The sequence below is a fragment of the Leptopilina heterotoma genome, unplaced genomic scaffold (assembly GCF_015476425.1).
Source record: "Leptopilina heterotoma isolate Lh14 unplaced genomic scaffold, ASM1547642v1 Lhet_54, whole genome shotgun sequence".
Lineage (NCBI taxonomy): Eukaryota > Metazoa > Arthropoda > Insecta > Hymenoptera > Figitidae > Leptopilina > Leptopilina heterotoma.
In genome coordinates this window covers 2,578,537-2,593,144 of record NW_025111118.1, presented here as the reverse complement: position 1 = coordinate 2,593,144, position 14,608 = coordinate 2,578,537, and the positions used below count along the sequence as shown (strand labels likewise).

The window sequence follows — 14,608 nt, the reverse complement described above, 5'->3', positions numbered from 1 at the left end:
AGCGCTAATTAAATTTATTCTAAAATATATTCAGGCCACGGAACGACTTTTAGGAGCAAAAAAAAATAGTCGGTTTAGTCGATTCAAAATACAAAAAATGTGAAAAAAGATTTTCTGAAAATTTAAACTTTTTCTTTATCCAAATATTTTCTTCAATTTTCTAACATTTTTCTTCAAAAAACACTTTTTTAAAATTGATATAAAATTTTCTATAACAAAATGTCAATAATAGAAATTTGTTAAATTTATTAAATAACATTAATAAGTAGTTATTATTTATAAATATATAAATATATCTATAAATAACATTTCTTTCAAATTCAATTATTTTCTAGAATTTCAAATTAAATTTATTCAAAAGTTTAATAATTTTTCGAAATAACAATTCAAATATTATTAAATATAAATTGAAATTTTAGAAAAAAATTTAATTTGAAACCTAACAATTTAATTATTTCCAAAAACTAGCTACAATTTATTAATTGTTGTAAAATTAAATTAAAAGTTTAAAATTAAATTAATTTCAAATTCCTAAATGTAACTCCAAAAATTAAATTTTTTTTTTAATTTAGAACTAAAATTTATTTCAAAGTTTAATAATTTTTCAAGATAACCATTTAAATATTATTAACATAGAAATTTAATTACTTTCAAAAACTAAAATTTATTAATTGTTGTAAAACTAAATTAAAAGTTTAAAACTAATTTCAATAAATTATAATTTACTGAATGTAACTCTTCTAAAATTGAATTATTTTCTAGAATTTTAAACTAAATTAATTCAAAAGTTTAATAGTCTTTCAAAATAAACATTTAATTATTATTATTAAATGATATAAATTGAAATTTTCAAAAAATATTATTTATTAAATATTGTAAATTGAAAATTTCTAGAAAACTTTCATTTGAATCCTAAAATCTTAATTATTTTAAAAAATTAAAACTGTAATTCTTCTAAAATTGATTAATTTTCTAAAAATTTTAACTACATTTAGGTATTTAAAAGTTATATATAATTTTTCAAAATAAGTATTTAATTAAATAGATTATTATTAAAAGTTAATTATGATTATAACTTCAATATTTAATTATTTTCTGAAATTTTCAACTAAAATTCTTCCCTAACTAGAATTTTTTTTTTTTGTAATAATTTTGAAGAAGTTCTTTGAGTGTTTAATTTCAAAAAATTAAAGTAAAATTCGTCTGAAATTCTATTGTTTTAATTCTAAAAAATTCAATTAAAAAAATCTGAACTAAATTTTTTCTCTAAATTAATTATTTTAATATTTTAAATAATATTAAATAATTTTCAGAAAGTTATTCGACAATTTAAATATTTAAATACAAAAATTTAATGCTTCTTTAGATTTTCAGTAATATTTTCAAATAAAAGAAGATTAACACTAAATTTTGAAAAATATTTAAAATTTAATTTTTTAAACAGATTTCAATGAATAATAATTTCACTTTTTTATGACTGTTAAAAAAAGGTTGTCAGATTTCAGTTGTCAGGTTTCAAATAAAATCCGTTTCGAGTATTAAAATAAAATAAATAATAATTTAATACTTAGAATTGATTGAAAATAATACCGACAATATTTTTTTACAGTGAGAAAAAAATCTGTTTTATGTGCTAAAAAGATTTGCAAAAATCTCTCTAAAAATAGTAAAAAAAACAAAAAAGTCATACTATCCGTGTCCTGTAAATCATTAGATAAAAGTAAAACTTAAAAATTTCAAGAACTAATTTTTAAAATTAAAAAGAGTTATTCTTTAAAAATACCAGTACTTAGAATCAAGATCACATTTTAACCATAATTCTATTTACCATTCTTGTATTTTTCAAAAGAATTCTTTCGTTTTAAGTTGCAAAATTGCAAAATTAATTAATAATAATTAAAAAATAAAATGTTTAATTCAAAAAAAGTTGGAAAACTGTAAAACTTAAAAAAATTTGATATTGCAGTTATTTAAAAAATTGTATAAAAAGAAATCAGGAAATATTTTAAACAGAAAATAGGAAACGTTATAGGCAATCAAATTATATCCAATCCAAATAGAGATTCTATTTTTATTGCTTAAACTCTAGAAAATATTATCTCTGATATGTGGATTCAATTTATAATCTAACTTACAGATAAATTTACTTATTGGATTATGTATGTATATTACATAGCGATGATTATGCCTCAATCAAACATCATTCTCAATTATTCACCAAAATTCCAATTCTTTTCAAAGTAAAAAAAGTACATAACTTTTAAAAATTTAATCACTTATTATTCTTTCAACTCCTCTTAATCTTTTAATTAAATTTATCAATTTTCAAACTTCACTTGAATTCAACAACATTGTAATTTAAAAAAAAAAAATTCACCTCTTGTTATCTCTTTAAATTTAAATCAATCACATTTAAAAATCAATTTCAACGATTGATTCAATTATCCGCAGAGGAAATTGATTAATGAAAGTGATTGCCTTAAAAAAACAAATATTGATAACAAAGAAAGGTAAACATTTCTTTTTTTCTTTGATTTCATTGCGAATAAAAAAGAGTAAATAATAGTATAAAAAATTGAAAAAATTCTTACGTAAATTCTCGAAGGCAATTTTCATTAATTTTCGTTTTTCTTTTTTGTCGAAGACTATTGGAAATGGGAAACTTTTTTTCGAAATCGTCGAAAAATTGTTTTTTTTTTTTCAAACAAAAATAAAGTGTGCTTCGGGCTTGCAGAGGAAGGTTTCACATTCTGGACCTGTCTTCTCAGTTCGCAACCACTTCCCGTGACAATGTGGAGATGAGAGCATACTCCACCTCGTGATCATTGCCTCGATACCTCCATCACCTTCACATCGCCAATCAAGAACTCGTCTTAAGGCTTGTGTTTGACATTTAACACACACTCGAGAACCTAAACAAATTGAAAGGAGAAGAAAATTATTTAAATTTAAACTTCAAAATAAATTCAATTTAAAATTGCAAAATTAATTCCTATTTGTTTTTACAAATTCATTTTACAAAATTAATTCCTATTCGTTTTAACAAATTAATTCCTATTTGCTTAAACAAATTAACTTTATAAATTTATTTCTATTTTTTTAAAAAATAAATTTACAAATTAATTCCTATTTGTTTTTACAAATTAAATTTACAAAATTAATTCCTATTTGCTTTTACAAAATAATTTTACAAATTAATTCTTGATTTCTAGTTACTATTTTCTTTTTTAAGCGATCTGGCTTCGCACTTTATAATTATTTTTAAAAAAGTAGCAAGAATAAGTAGCTTTGAGACTAACAATGAAGTAGAAAAAAGAAGTTATCGACAAATTAAATTTGACGATTAAAAAACTTCTTTCTGTCGATTCACAAAACCTACAAAAATTCGATTATCAATTTTCCCAGACTTTTTCCTAATTTTCAGAAAAAATATTAAGTTTTTTTTATCCTGGTAATAATTTGAATCATAATTTTTTCTAAAATTCAATTATTTCTCAAATTTTTAGTTAGAATAATTATATTTAAAAATTAATTGATGAAAGTCAAAAAACAAAAATTCTTTAAAATATAAAATTTCTTTCAATGAAATTTAACAAAATTTCCTTTTTGTTTCAATTTTTTTAAAATTACTTTCGAGAGTTCAACTAATTTTCAAAAATTTCTAATTAAAATTTTTCAAATAATTAATTTTTTTAGAATTTCAAAATTAAATTATTCAAAAATTAAACAATTTTTGTGAAATAATATTTAAATACTAATTGTTATTTATTTTCTCAAAGGAATTAAAGTTTTCATGAAATTTCAGTCTTTTTTTCAATTTAAATTTAAAACCTTTTGAAAAAATATTTCTAAAACTAATTTATAAGTGCAATTCTTCCAAAATTCAATATTTTGTTTAGAATCTTTGAATAAAATTATTGTAAACTTAAATAAATTTTTAGAAAATAAATTAATTAATCATTTTTTAGAATAAATATTTAAGTTTATTCCAATTTTACAGGAATTAACATTTTCAAAGATTTTAATTTAAAAACTTTTAAGTAATTGAATTTTTTGAGGAATTAAATTTAAATTGCATTAAAAATAATTGAAATTCTGCAAAGAACTTTATTATTTATCAAAATAACTGAATTCATGAGAACAAATTTTAATTTTCTTAAAAATAATTGAATTCTTTCGAAGAATTTAAATAAAATTTTGAAAAATAATTGAATTTTTCGAGGAATTTAATTAAAATTTTATTAAAAATAATTGAAATCCTGTAAAAGAATTTTATTGTTTTTCAAAATAATTGAATTTTTACAATGAATTTTAATAGATTTTTCTGATTAATTGAATTTTTACAAAGTATCTTAACAAATTTTTCTAAATAATTAAATTTTTACAAAGCATTTTAATAAATTTTTTCGAAAAATTGAATAACCGCAAAAATTTTTGTATTCGTGAAAAATAATTGAATTTTTGTGAGAATTTTATTAGAATTATTGAAAATAATTGAATTTTTTCGAAGAATTTAAATAAGATTTTTAAAAATAATTGAATTTTTCGAGGAATTCAATTAAAATTGTATTAAAAATAATTGAAATTCTGTAAAAGAATTTTATTACTTTTCAAAAGAATTGAATTTTTACAAAGAATTTAAATAAATTTTTCTAAATAATTGAATTTTTACAAAGAATTTTAATAAATTTTTTCAAAAAATTGAATAACCGCAAAAATTGTTGTATTCGTGAAAAATAATTGAATTTTTGTAAGAATTTTATTAAAATTATTGCAAATAATTGAATTTTCTCAAAGAATTTTAATATAATTTTTAAAAATAATTGAATTTTTCGAGGAATTCAATTAAAATTCTATTAAAAATATTTGAAATCCTGCAAAGAATTTTATTATTTATCAAAATAATTGAATTTCTCGAAAAATTAAATTATTTTTAAAAATAATTGAATTCTTTCGAAGAATTTAAATAAGATTTTTAAAAATAATTGAATTTTTCGAGGAATTCAATTAAAATTGTATTAAAAATATTTGAAATCCTGCAAAGAATTTTATTATTTTTCAAAAGAATTGAATTTTTACAAAGAATTTAAATAAATTTTTCTGAATAATTGAATTTTTACGAAGAATCTTAATAAATTTTTCTAAATAATTGAATTTTTACAAAGAATTTTAATAAATTTTTTCAAGAAATTGAATTACCGCAAAAATTTTTGTATTTGTGAAAAATAATTGAATTTTTGTGAGAATTTTATTAAAATTATTGAAAATAATTAAATTTTTTCAAAGAATTTTAATATAATTTTTAAAAATATATTCTATTCTAATAAAAATAATTTTAAAATTAAAAATAATTTATCAAAATAATTGAATTTTTACAAAGAATTTTAATAAATTTTTTCAAAAAATTATAGTATTCGTGGAAATTAATTGAATTTTTGTAAAGAATTTTTTATTAAAAATTTTGAAAATAATTGAATTTTATCGTGGAATTTCATTGTCAAAATAATTGAATAATAAATTACAGAATTTACGATTATTTTGAAGAAAATGAATAGTAATTTTCTTATTTCAACTATTAATGGATTTAAAGTATTGCAAATTTTCAACAAAAAAAAAAAAAAAAAAAAGAAAAGATGAAAAAAGTAACTTTTAGTGGCACAAATCGAAGAAAAGTATTCAATTAGTATCAAATCGTAAAAAAAGTACTAAATAATAGATTTTAGTAGATTAAGTGCGAAGCCCGAAAAATTTTTTCAAACAAACATTTCTTTTTCTGCAAAGAAAAAAAAACCCTTCGAATTCTAAACGAACTGATTTACAACCAAGAAGAGGAATCGAAGAGAATCATTTTCGATTGTAATGTCTATATTTTCCTTCGGAAAAATATGATTGTCAAGGAAAAAGAAATCCTTGTAGAATCTTTTCCTCATTTTTTAAGTCTACGACGGCAGAAATACAATGAGAAATAGAAAATAAAATACAGTGGTTCTTGCGAAAAGAGGATGAGTCGTTGAGAAAAGTAGTTCCCGTCACGATTGCGCTGTAGCAAACGATCATCGGAAGTAGAAAAACGAAAAACACAAAAAAGAAAAAAAAAAACAGAAAAAATCTCGTATTGCTGCAATCCATTCGTTTAAGCATCCCCTTATGTGCTATCAGTATATATCGATCTATCCATTTATATTGACGACTCACCTTCTGCAAATTCTGAGAGATTCGCATCATTGTAACACGCCTTCGATGCCTTTGTTACAGTGAACGTCACACAGTACCTGAAACAAAAATGAATAAATACATTTTTAATGCCACTTCACTTTTTTCGATACTTTTCTTTTTTTAAAAATCGTCAACAATATGCCGACGATGGTAATAAAGAATTCAAAGTTCTAAAATTTTAAAAGCTCTTAAATTTCGAAACTAAAATTTTTAAGCTCTAAAATTGAAAAATCAAATATTAAAATTAGTTTAACAATTAGAATTATTCAGAAATAATATCGAAAGGAAAAATTACTATTTACAGGGTTGCCAAAGGTCAGGGAAATCAGGGAAAAGTCAGGGATTTTTATTAAAAGTACTGGAAAAAGTTGAATTTTTAAAATTCATGAGAAAACTCTGAATTTTGATGTTTTTTTTTTGTTTGCCTCGTAAACTATGAAATTACCACGAATTTTAATACAAAACCTTCAATTTTTTCTATTTCTGACAATAATTTATTTTTAAATAATTTAATTTTTCAAGAACTATCATAAAATTATGACTTATAAATTATTTAATGAATAATTTTTACAATTCTCATAAAAACTAGATTGATAGAAGAATTTTAGTTAAAAATACTAAATTGAATTTTGAAAAAGTTACAAATGATATCAGATATTCAATTATTTTCAAAAGTTATAAAAATTCTTCGCAGAATTTCAATTATGTTCAAAAATTTCTAAAAAAAATTCTCGTCAAAATTACAATTATCTTTATAAATAATAAAATTCTTCATCGAAATTCAATTATTTTTATAAATAAAAAAATTCTTCACCGAAATGCAATTATTTTTATAAACTTCAATAAAATTCGTTGCAAGAATTCAATTATTTATATAAATAATAAAATTCTTCATCGAAATTCAATTATTTTTAAAAATTTTAATAAAATTCCTGGCAAAATTTCACAGGAAATCAATTATTTTAAAAAATTTTAATAAAATTCTTGGCAAAATTTCACAGGAATTCAATTATTTAAAATACAAAATTTCATATTTTTCGAAAAATATCAATTATTTAAAAAGATTTTTATAAAATTCGTCCCAAGAAATCAATTATTTAAAAAAAATTAACAAAGTTCTTTTCAAGAATTCAATTATTTTTATAAACTTCAATAAAATTCGTTGCAAGAATTCAATTATTTATATACATAATAAAATTCTTCACATAAATTCAATTATTTTTATAAACTTGAATAAAATTCGTTGGAAGAATTAAATTATTTTCAAAAGTAATAAAATTCTTCGCAGAAAATCAATTATGTTTAAAAATTAAAAAAAAAAATTCTTGTCAAAATTTCAAGTATCTTTATAAATTAATTTCGATTATTTTAGAAAAAATTTTTAATAAAATTCTTGGGAAATTTTAAATTATTTTCATAAATAATAAAACTCATCGCAGGATTTGAATTATTTTTTATACAATATTTTAATCAAATTTCTCGAAAAATGTAAGTATTCTTAAAAATTTTATTAAAATTTATCAAAAGAATTCAATTATTTAAAAATTTGTTGATAAAATTCTTTATGAGAATTCAATTTTAACAAACATTCAATTATTCAATAAATTATTTATTTTTTAATTTAAATAATTGAATTCTTCTAGAATTTTCTAATAAAAATTGATTTAAAAATGAATTACCGAATATAATCGATTTATTATTTATGAAAATAATTCAATTCTTGCGAAGGATTTTATTAGGATTTTTGTAAATAATTAACTTTTTTTTAAGAAATTTTACTACTTGTAAAAATAATTGAATTCTTGCGAAGGATTTTATTTAGGATTTTTGTAAATAATTAACTTTTTTTTAAAAAATTTTATGGTAATTTAAATTATTACAAAACATGAAGAAGGCGATCACTCCGAGTCGAAGACTTGGAGTGATCGTCTTCTTCATGTTTTGTAATAATATTCTTATAAGTTGTTGAATTTCAAAAAGGTTTGAATTTGAATGTTTTGAAGAATTTTAATTCCTACAGAAAAATACTTAATAATGGTTAAATTTTTGTTTAAAAAAGAAGTTATTGATGTTTTTAAATAATTTTACAGTTAAAGAAATTTGTAAATAAATGTAATAGAACATTTTTTTTTTTTTTGAGTATCTGATAAATTTTAGAGTAAATTTAGGGTCAGGGAAAAATTGTAAATTTGTCAGAAAATCAGGGAAAAGTCAGGGAAACATAAAATTAAATATTTGTTGCAACCCTGATTTAGTTTTTAAATTTATAAAGTGTATAAAATGTATAAAATTTATAAAATGTATGAAATGTATAAAATTATTTGTCGTATTATATATTAAATATTTCTAAACTATTGTTAAACGAAAAGTTCGTTTTTATTCCATTGTTTTAATTTTCAACTTTCCTCAACTTTTTGAAACTGTGAACGTGAAGCTATTCGAGTCTTCTATTTCTCTCTTTTATAAAACTTTCAATCGTCTTCGTGAATTTTTATTTCATCTCTTTCTCAAAAGTAGATAAATAGTGAGAAAGCTGCTTAAATCTTGAGAATATCAATAAATCGTGGTAAGAACCACTCGAAAGGATACTTTTCTTCTGCATTGGTGTGCACTTATCCTTCTCTTCTTGATGTTTTTCTGAATTCCCCCGCGCGCCAACCCAAGAAAGTAACGTCATTCTCTCATTTTTTTTTCTCTCTCTTGCACAAATGATGAAGTGCTTATGCAAAATGTACCATGATACTTTTTCTCCTCGTTCAAGTACACTTGTTTGCTTTTCCCACCTTCTACTTCTACTTCTCTTTTTTTTTTATTGCAATAAAAAAAGAAATAAATAAATCGTTTGCAAAAGCATACAAGCAACATACATTTATATTATGTATATATACAAGAGAGAATTTTAGAGACCGAGAAAAAGAGAGAGAGAGATAGAGAGTGAGAGTGAGAGAAATATCAGAAATGTGTCTGGATGTCTATTTGCTCATACATTTTGTCGCGCACCAGTGAAACTAAGTGAGATGTGCCAAGCGGGAACCGGAAGTCCGGAAAATATGAAAACTGCTTGAAAATGAAATGTGAACTCTCTTCTTTCTCTCTCTCTCTCTCTCGAATCATAAACTTTACAAGAAATATTTGACCTGCTTTCTATTACAATACGAAACATATTCATTGTTAACTTTTCGTTCATATTATTTTTATAAATAAAATAGGACAAATTTTTAATTATGAATTAATTACATAAAGTTAACTGAAAAATAAATTAAAAGCAAAAAATAAAATTTTTAAGGAGATTGTAAACTGATATTTCAAGTTTTCCAAAAAAATTTTATTTTACTTTTCCCTGATTATTTCCAGACCGAATTTCATTATTTACCAAAATAATTGAATCCCTGTAAAAATTATATCTCTAAATTAATTATTTTTCCAAAAGTTTTGAAAAGTATAAAACTAAATTTTTGAGAATTTACAATTAAAATTATTTAAAAATTCTAATTTTATAAAATTTAAAAATTTAAATCTTTTGAAATTCAATTATTTATAAAAATTGTAAACACAAATCTACTTAAATGAAATTATTTTTGGAATTTTCATGAAAATTATTAATTATTTAAGTAAAATTATTGATTTGCTGAGAAAAATTATTAAAATTATTTAACTCCAATTTAAATTTTCAAAAAATTCAACTTAAAACCTTTTGAAATTCAATTATTTATAAAAATATTGTAAACGCAATTCTAGTTAAATTAAATTAACTTTAAAATTTTTAAACAAAACTATTAAATAATTAAGTAAAATTATTAACTTTTAATTCAAATTTACTAAAACTTCAATTTGAAACCTTCTGAAATTCAATTATTTATAAATATTGTAAACAAAACTCTAAAAAAATTGAATTATTTTTGAAATTTTTAAGTAAAATTATAAAAATTATTGAATATAAATTCGAATTTTTAATTTTCTAAACCTTCAATTTGAAAACTTTGGAAATTCAATTAATTAAAAAATTGTAAACACAAATCTAATGAAATTAAATTATTTTTGGAATTTAAAAAAAAATTATTAAGGAATTAAAATCTTTTTAATATTTTTAAAGACTGCTGGACACTGAAATTTACAATTTTCTTTTCAATTGTAGAAATTTGAAATTTTCCCAGTACTTTTCATAAAATTTTCTGACTTTTCCCTAATTTTCCTAACTAATTTTAATTTCCCTGACTTCTTCCTGAATTCACTGATTTCTCTAAACTGTGGCAACCTTGTATTTTTAACTATATCTAGAAAGTATTTTAAATATTCCACATTATTTTTATGGCAATTTTTTGTGAATAATTCTCAATGGCCATAAAATAAAAAATGTCAGAAAATATTTTGACCCCCTTTGAATTTTTATTTTTTCTAAAAATTGGTAGTTTACGAAATTTTTGCAATTTTGTAGAAAATGTTTTTTTATCCACAAAAAATTGCCGAATAGAAAATTTGTTTTTTTTTACTATTTTTGAAGAAATTTTTTATGCTAAAAATCTTTTTAAAAAAACTATTGTCATTCAATTGTTTTTTAAATAATCATTTGTTTATTTTTCGAATTCCAAGATCATAATTTTTTCTAATTACAAAATCATAATTTCTTTTACATAAAAAATACATAAAAAACGTATTTTAATCTAAATAATAATTTTTTCATACAAAAACTTTACAAAAAAAAAACAAATATTTAAAAATTATGATTGAAAATTATTTAGAACAATAAACAAATTAATTTTCAAATAAAAAAACTAAATAACAATAGTTTTATAAGATTTTTAGCCTAAATTAATCCTTAAGAAAAAAAAATGACTTCAAAAATAGTAGAAATTAAATTTTTAATTCAGTAATTTTTTTCGCTTCTATAGAACGAATTTCAAAATCTACAAATTTTCAGAAAAAAGTAAAAATCCAAAAAGGCTCAAAATTACCACAAAAATAATTTTATCGAATATTTAAAATATTTCCTCGCTATTGTCTGCGAAAATAACAATCTTCTCTTTCCTTAAAAACAATTAAATTTGAATTTCATAACAAAATAAAAATTATACCATCGAATAGCATAATTTACAAGGGAAAAAAATCTTTAATTTAAAGAAAAAGAAACAATCAGCAAAACTTTCACTCCCAATCTTTTGGATTAAATCTCTTTTTTTCGCAGACAAATTTCGTTTTTCCTCGAACAAAGAGAAAATGTCGTGCAAAAGTTTTGCCCGAACTGTGGAAATTTGAAAAGGGATTATTTTCAGAGCGACATAATTCAATTCTCTGTGGTTGAAAGTCAGATGTAGAAAAAAGAGAGAAAGAGAGTGAGAGAGAGAGAGTGAGAGAGAGGGAAAGAGAGGAAAAGAGAAATGGTAAAGAAAACTAAAAAGATAAGAATGGTCAAAAGGGGGATATATTTGAAGTTGTAAAAAAGGGAAAAAAAAAGGGGAGAATGGTGTACCTATTTGAAGATAAAAATTTGCTTGAACAGCAAAATGGACGTAACCAGTTAAAAATCGATGGAGAAGAGAGTAGCTGAGAAATTGTTATACGTCCAATCCACATGGTATATAGACGAAGAAAAAGAGCAGTTTATCCTTAAGGATTGCGCCAATACGCTGTATGTATATATATATGAAGGTTTGTGCATTGGGTGCTTCACGAATTCAATTGAATTGACGATTGCAGTTCACTTATATCTGAGTTTGTCGAATGCTCGAAATAAAGTTATCGAGAGAACTTTGTCGAGCCTCCTTCACTTCAGACTCCCTTCTCTCTCTCTCTCTCTCTCTCTCACTCTCCTCTACTCTGCAGGTTGCACTTATATCATCACTCCCACAAGTCCTTATCCAAGTCGAAAAGCTCACGGTTACTCACGATAGCAGATTGGAAATTCAACTCTTAGTTAACATTCCCCCTAATTTATAAGGTTCAATCTAAAAAAGAAAAATGGTCCAATAATTATCGAGTGGAAAAAAATTGTAATATAAATTCGCATTTTTTCTGAAAATCAAAACAAAAACCCATAGGTAGGGAAAAATTATTACGAATTTTTTCCTACCTATGGATTTTGAGTTTTGATTTTTCAAAAAAAAATTAATTCGACTTCGAAAGAAAATTTCAAGTAAATCGTTTTTTTTTCTTTTGAAAATAGAAACTAAAAATCCATAGATAAAAAATTCAAAAGAATCTTTTAGTTTTGATTCTCAAAGAAATTCATTCGACATTAGAAAGAAAATTGCAAGAAATTCATATTTTTTCCCTTTCTTTTGAAAATAAAAAATAAAAATCCATAGATAAGAAAAAATTCTTTCGAATCTTTCAGTAGTTTTGATTCACAAAAAAAATTCATTTTAACTTTGAAAGAAAATTCCAAGAAAGTCTTTTCAAACAAAATATGCACAATTCCAAAAAATCCTCATAAAAATACAAATAAAACCTAACAGTGTCAATTTATAAAATTCTCTATCAACAAAATATTCCGTGTTGTCGCAAAAATTTCATCTTGTTTTTCCCTGATTTCGAGAAAGAATATTTTGAATTTTTCCCTGACCTCATGAAAATATTCTAAAACTGAATAGATACACAAAAAATGTTTCCAATACATTTATTTGTGAATATTTTTAATTATAAAATTATTCAAAAAGACAATAATATTTCTCTTTCAGATCAATATTTAATTAATATTATTAGTTTTTCAAAAAAAAAATTCTAACTAAAAATAATTCAAATTAAAATTTTCAAAAATTTCAAACTTCAAACCTCTTGAAATTTAATAATTTATAAGAATTGCTACTGTAACTTCTCAGAAATTATTTTCACGATAACAATTATTAAATTTTCTAGAATTTCTAACTAAAATTCTTCTCTAAATCACTTTTCAATTTTAGAAGTTTAGAAACAAATCTAAAATTCTGAAATAACTTTTCCAAACATTATTGAAAATTATAAATTTAAAGAAGGATTTTTGAAAAAGTTATTTCTGAATTCGAAGAGAAAAATAAAGTTCACTGGAAATAATTCTAAAATCTACTTGTTTACAATTTTTCAACTTTACGAAATTTTGATTATTTAAAAACTTTTCAATTAAATATATAAATTTACTCAAAAATTTGACTAATATCTTTGCAATTCTTTTTCTATTATTTAACTAATTTATAAAAAAAAGAAAATAATTTTTCAAAAACTAACAAATAATTTTTTGGAAATTTTTATCAAAATTGTTTTAAAAAAATTGTTTAAAAATTACATTTTTCTAAAATTTTAATTTAAAACCTTTTTTGAAATTCAATTATTTATAAAAATTATAAACCTAATTCTTCTAAGCTTCAGTTACATTTGTAATTTTTAAAGTAAAATTATTAGTTAACTAATTTATAAATAATAAATTTTTGTGAATTTTTAATTAAAATTATTAGAAATTCCATTTTTTCTAAAAATTTTAATTTGAAATCTTTTGAAATTCAATGATTTTAAAACATTGTAAACATAACTTCTTTAAGATTTAAAATTGTTTTTGGAATTTTTAAGAAGAATTATCCGTTAAGTAATTTATAATTATAATAAACTTTTAAGAATTTTTAATTAAAATTATATAAAATGCCAATTTTATAAAATTTGAATTTATAATCTATTGAAATTTAATTATTCATAAAAATTGTAAACGCAAATCTTCTAAAAATCAATTATTTATGGAATTTTTAATTAAAATTAATTAAAATTCAAAAATTTGAAACTTTTCCAAATTCAAATTTATAAAAAATTGTAAACACAACTCTCTTAAGATTCAATTACTTTTGAAATTTTTTAAGTAAAATTGTTTGTCAAATAATTTATAAATAATAAATAGCAAATTTTTTGCATTAAACTTTATAAGAATTTTTATTGAAAATTATTTAAAATTTCAATTATCTAAAATTTCAAGTTGCAACTATTTGAAATTAAATTGTTTAAAAAATTTGTAAGTAAAATTATTCATTAAATAATTTATAAGTAATTTATAAGTAACAATGTTATGACAGTTTGTTTAGAATTTAATTATTTAAAATAATTTTTTGTAAGAATTAGAAAAAAAGTGAGATTTTGTATTATATCTCGTCGTGATATCAAAGTTCATAGACAAACAAAAAAAAAAAACCTCAAGAATAATTAAATCTTGTTAATTGTTAATATTTTCAAATGTTATTTCTAAACCCTAAAATTCACATTTTTCTCCTGAATTCTGAAAAATTAATATTTTTCCAGTAATTTTGATAAAATTCTCCAACTTTTTCCTGATTTTCCTGACCAATTTCTCTTTCCCTCACTTTTTCCTGAATTCCCCGATTTTCCTGTCCCGTGCCAACTCTTGTTATATTGAAATTATTTGAAATATTTTGCCCTATCT

The 14,608-nt window shown here is 20.9% G+C and overlaps 1 protein-coding gene across 3 annotated transcripts in view; it reads right to left on the bottom strand.

The window, feature by feature from the left end:
* The window catches only part of LOC122508344 (somatomedin-B and thrombospondin type-1 domain-containing protein-like), an 89,575-nt gene that overhangs the window by 13,185 nt on the left and 61,782 nt on the right, over positions 1-14,608 (bottom strand). The window contains exons 5-6 of one of the 3 annotated variants that reach the window (XR_006302218.1): positions 6,196-6,272; positions 2,592-2,912 (exon numbers count right to left, since the gene is read on the bottom strand). Coding sequence is in view for 2 of the 3 variants with exons in the window: in XM_043621627.1 (XP_043477562.1) it covers positions 2,701-2,912; positions 6,196-6,272 (289 nt within the window). In the remaining variant the exon portion in view is untranslated. Of the gene's footprint in view, positions 1-2,124; positions 2,913-6,195; positions 6,273-14,608 lie in introns of those variants that run through there. The other 2 variants (XM_043621627.1, XM_043621626.1) reach the window with 2 other exon arrangements.